Source organism: Octopus bimaculoides, chromosome 21 (genome assembly GCF_001194135.2).
Source record: "Octopus bimaculoides isolate UCB-OBI-ISO-001 chromosome 21, ASM119413v2, whole genome shotgun sequence".
Classification (NCBI taxonomy): Eukaryota; Metazoa; Mollusca; class Cephalopoda; order Octopoda; family Octopodidae; genus Octopus; species Octopus bimaculoides.
Genome location: NC_069001.1, coordinates 36,724,134 through 36,727,791, shown reverse-complemented (window position 1 = coordinate 36,727,791; position 3,658 = coordinate 36,724,134). Strand labels below are relative to the sequence as shown.

General features: G+C 34.5%; 1 protein-coding gene across 2 annotated transcripts in view; it reads right to left on the bottom strand.

Moving 5' to 3' along the window:
• Window positions 1–1,856, bottom strand: part of LOC128250468 (neuron navigator 3-like) — a 23,977-nt gene extending 22,121 nt beyond the window's left edge. For both annotated transcript variants that reach the window (XM_052975570.1, XM_052975571.1), the window contains exons 1-2: window positions 1,572–1,856; window positions 746–902 (exon numbers count right to left, since the gene is read on the bottom strand). In XM_052975570.1, the coding sequence (XP_052831530.1) occupies window positions 746–902; window positions 1,572–1,841 (427 nt within the window). In that variant the 5' untranslated portion in view covers window positions 1,842–1,856. The remainder of the gene's footprint in view (window positions 1–745; window positions 903–1,571) is intronic.
• Window positions 1,857–3,658: the final 1,802 nt, after the last annotated feature.

Here is a 3,658-nt window from a genome sequence, read left to right as displayed (position 1 = left end):
AAATAAATGAATTTAGCTGAAAAGATTCTTTTTAAACATAACAAAAGGAGCTAATTTAAACAGTTTTTTCCTCTCGTAGCACCTGAGTCTTTGATTTTAACTTTCATAAAAAAATTTGGTAAACACGGAATATTTCATTTAGACAGAAAAGATAAAAGTTTCTACAATGATAATGCACAGCTGTAAATCTTTATCTTTATTTTATTTTTTTACTTGTTTCAGTCACTGGATTGTGGCCATGCTTGGGCACCACCTCAAAGGGTCCAGTTACAAAAAAAACAAAAAAAACAAAAACAAAAAAAACAAACAAACCGAGTCCTCATTTTTTAAAAGTCTCTTTTGTCAAACTGCTAAGTAAACAAACCAATACAGGTTGCGTGAAGCAGTAGTACACAAATACAAACACACACACATACACATATATATAGATGCAGGATTGGACGTGTGGTGAAGAAAGATGTATGAAGGAGAGAAAGAGAATAGATAACAAAGAATGAAAGAGATTGAGAAAGAGAGAGATAAAGAAAGAAAAAGATTGGAAAGAGAGGGTGAAAGTACATGAGACAAATGTAGATCCAACAATCCCCATTGACATAATAATAATAATGTTGGTGCACTATAAAGAGTTCTGGTAATGGAGAATGAAGAAAAAAAACCCTAACAAAAACACAGGAAAAAACAATGTCATTATATTTGTTACGTTAATAGGTGGGGAGCATGGAGGAAACGAAATGTTTCTACTTACCAAGACTACCGTGATCTGATGATGCCAAACTAAGACTGCGGTCAAGAGAATCATTGCTCACTTGGTGATGTAGGGAGGAAGTCGACATGTTTAGGTTTTTAGTGGTGACCATTCGAGTTAACCGGTCATTGTCTGCTTTCAAAGCACTCATCTCATTCTGAAGAGTAAATAATAATAATAATAATAATAATAATAATAATGATGATGATTTCAAATTTTGGCACAAGGCCAGTGAGTTTGGGGAAAGGGGTAAGTCGATTATACTGACCCTAGTATTAGCAGCAAAATCTTACATGGACCCTGGCTGAGAACTACTGCTTTAAATAGTCAAAGTTGTTAGCCATCTCTGACTTATACCGGAGACTACCAAAAGTAACATTGAAGATACAGCATAGAAGGATGAGGCTAGCTGGACACTGCATCAGACACATTGATGAAATTGCTAACAAGCTGGTGCTCTGGCAACCAACAGAAGGAAGAACCAAGAGAGGAAGGAGGAAGATGACTTATATTGACAAGTTGCTGGAGGATTCTGGTATGGAAGATCGAGACGGATGGGGAAAATGCGTGGAAACAGTCTTGGGGCATCCTATGGGACGACGACCTAGAGGAGATGAGATTATATAGTCACTCAATCTTCTAGAAATAGCAGCTAAATCTTCCTTTATCATCTTATAGACACTTTATAGATAATGTACTTGTAGAAACACTACAAGCCAAAAAATAAGATGAAACTATTGTGTCTGAAACATTTTTGATCAAAGAACTGGCCTAGTGAAGGGGTGATGAGGATAAATTAAACAATAATAACAACAACAATACTAACCCTCATTTTATTCATGGTTTCTCGTAATTGCTCGAGCTGATGAGCTGAGGTTAATGCTTCGAGGCGTATATCTGTCAACTTCATGTCTTTTTCACGGAGTTGTTTGCGCAGTTCACTGACAGTCGAGTCCTCCGATTCGCAAATTGCTCCAGAAGAATGTGGCCCCTTGATAGATCCTGGGCGATTAAGATGTGAAAGTTGTAAAAGAGGAGAATTTGGAGCAGAACAATTAGATCTTAGACTAGTGGTATCTGGTTCCACGTCTGACATAGATCCATGTTTATTTTTTTTTGCGATATATATATATATATATATATATATATATATATATATATATATATATATATATATATATATATATATATATATATGTATGTATGTATGTATGTATGGGTGTGTGCCTTTGTGTTTGTGCTTGTCACCCAACTTGCCACACAGTTTGAAAACCAATGTTGGTTTGTTTATATCCCCATAATTTAGTGGTTCGGCAAAAACCACCGATAAAAGAGGCATAGACTTAAAAATAAGTACTGACGTTGATTTGTTCGACTAAACCCTTCAAGGTGGTGCCCCAGCATGGTCACAGTACAACGACTAGAAAAAGTAAGAGGTAAAAAGTAAAAGCCATAACATGCTAATTTAACCCATTACCTACCAGTAATCTCATATGAGATCACTTAAAAATTACAAATTTCGTAATTATCTGTTAATATTTACACATATCTAACCCTTTTGCTATTATCTACTAGGTATATTTGTCTGATATTCAAATGAGGTTTGCTTATTTTTCACCCAATATCTCGCTTATTTCTATTTAAAATGTTATTTTGAAATGTTATTTTGATCATTCCAGCATGTTTCTAACGCTGTTTTATGCTAGAAATCAAAGTTTCATAAAAAATTCCAGTTAATAGAATTATGGGAGGTAATGGGTTAATAACGGGTATTATCCTGAAGCTTGTTGACCACAAGTCTACTCAAATCTCAAAAATCTTAAAATACTTGAAAAATACAGTTTGGACACTTCTTGCAGGCTGCTAATTCATGTTTTGATTCCAGTATCCTTCAGTCTCTTTGGTAGAAGTTTGTTGCTGTGCTAGGGGAACCAATTTCTAGAACTGCTTATATTGTGTTTCACAATCTCTTTACCTTTATAGATAGGTCCTGAACATATTGTTATTGTTATTAATAATATTATTATTATTATTATTATTATTATTATTATTATTATTATTATTATTATTACCTCCGCCCTAGCGAAGGCGGAAGTATTGTTTTCAGTTGTGTTTGTTTGTTTGTTTGTCCGTGAACAAGATATCTCAAGAACCGCTGGATAGATTCGGATGAAACTTTCAGAGAGGTTTGGTCATGTGACTGACACGAATTGATTAGATTGATCCGGAACCGGACAAGGATTATTTTTCCGTTGCTTTTTTACATAATTTTTGAGAGCGGCCGGGTTCATATTTATTACTCTCGTTCGTGAGAACAGTCGAGTTTATTTCAGATATTCTCACACACATACACACACATATCAGATATTCACACACAGATATACACACATATCTGTGCGGAAAGTATTAGAGTCAATATAATCGACAAAATGTCCTGGCAGGTGGTACTCCTGCATTTTCGTCCATCTGCAAATGAAACCAGCGATAGAAAAAAAATATAGAATAGATATAAAGAATAAAAAATGTCTACTCACTCAGGAGCTCAGACTCATTTAAATAAGCGAAATAAAAACACGAAAAAAAAAGCAATTAACAGTAATGTAGCAGTCTGCTATATTGTTTACGCCCATGATCGATACTTCCATATATCAAAAGAAAATTGTTATACAAAAAATCGATTGCATTTCCTTTAGCGAGGCTACAAGTTCTCACATCAAACGACAGGTGTCATTTTTATTGCTATCAATAGCTGTATGGGTAGAAGCATTTCGATTTAGAATTGCAACAGGACACTCAACACAGAAAGTTTAGAACTCCTTTGAACACAATCCATTAGGGTGCAAATTTTTCTTTAAATTAGCGATGTTCTCACTGTCTCTGCCATATACGTATAATCATTATATATATATATAT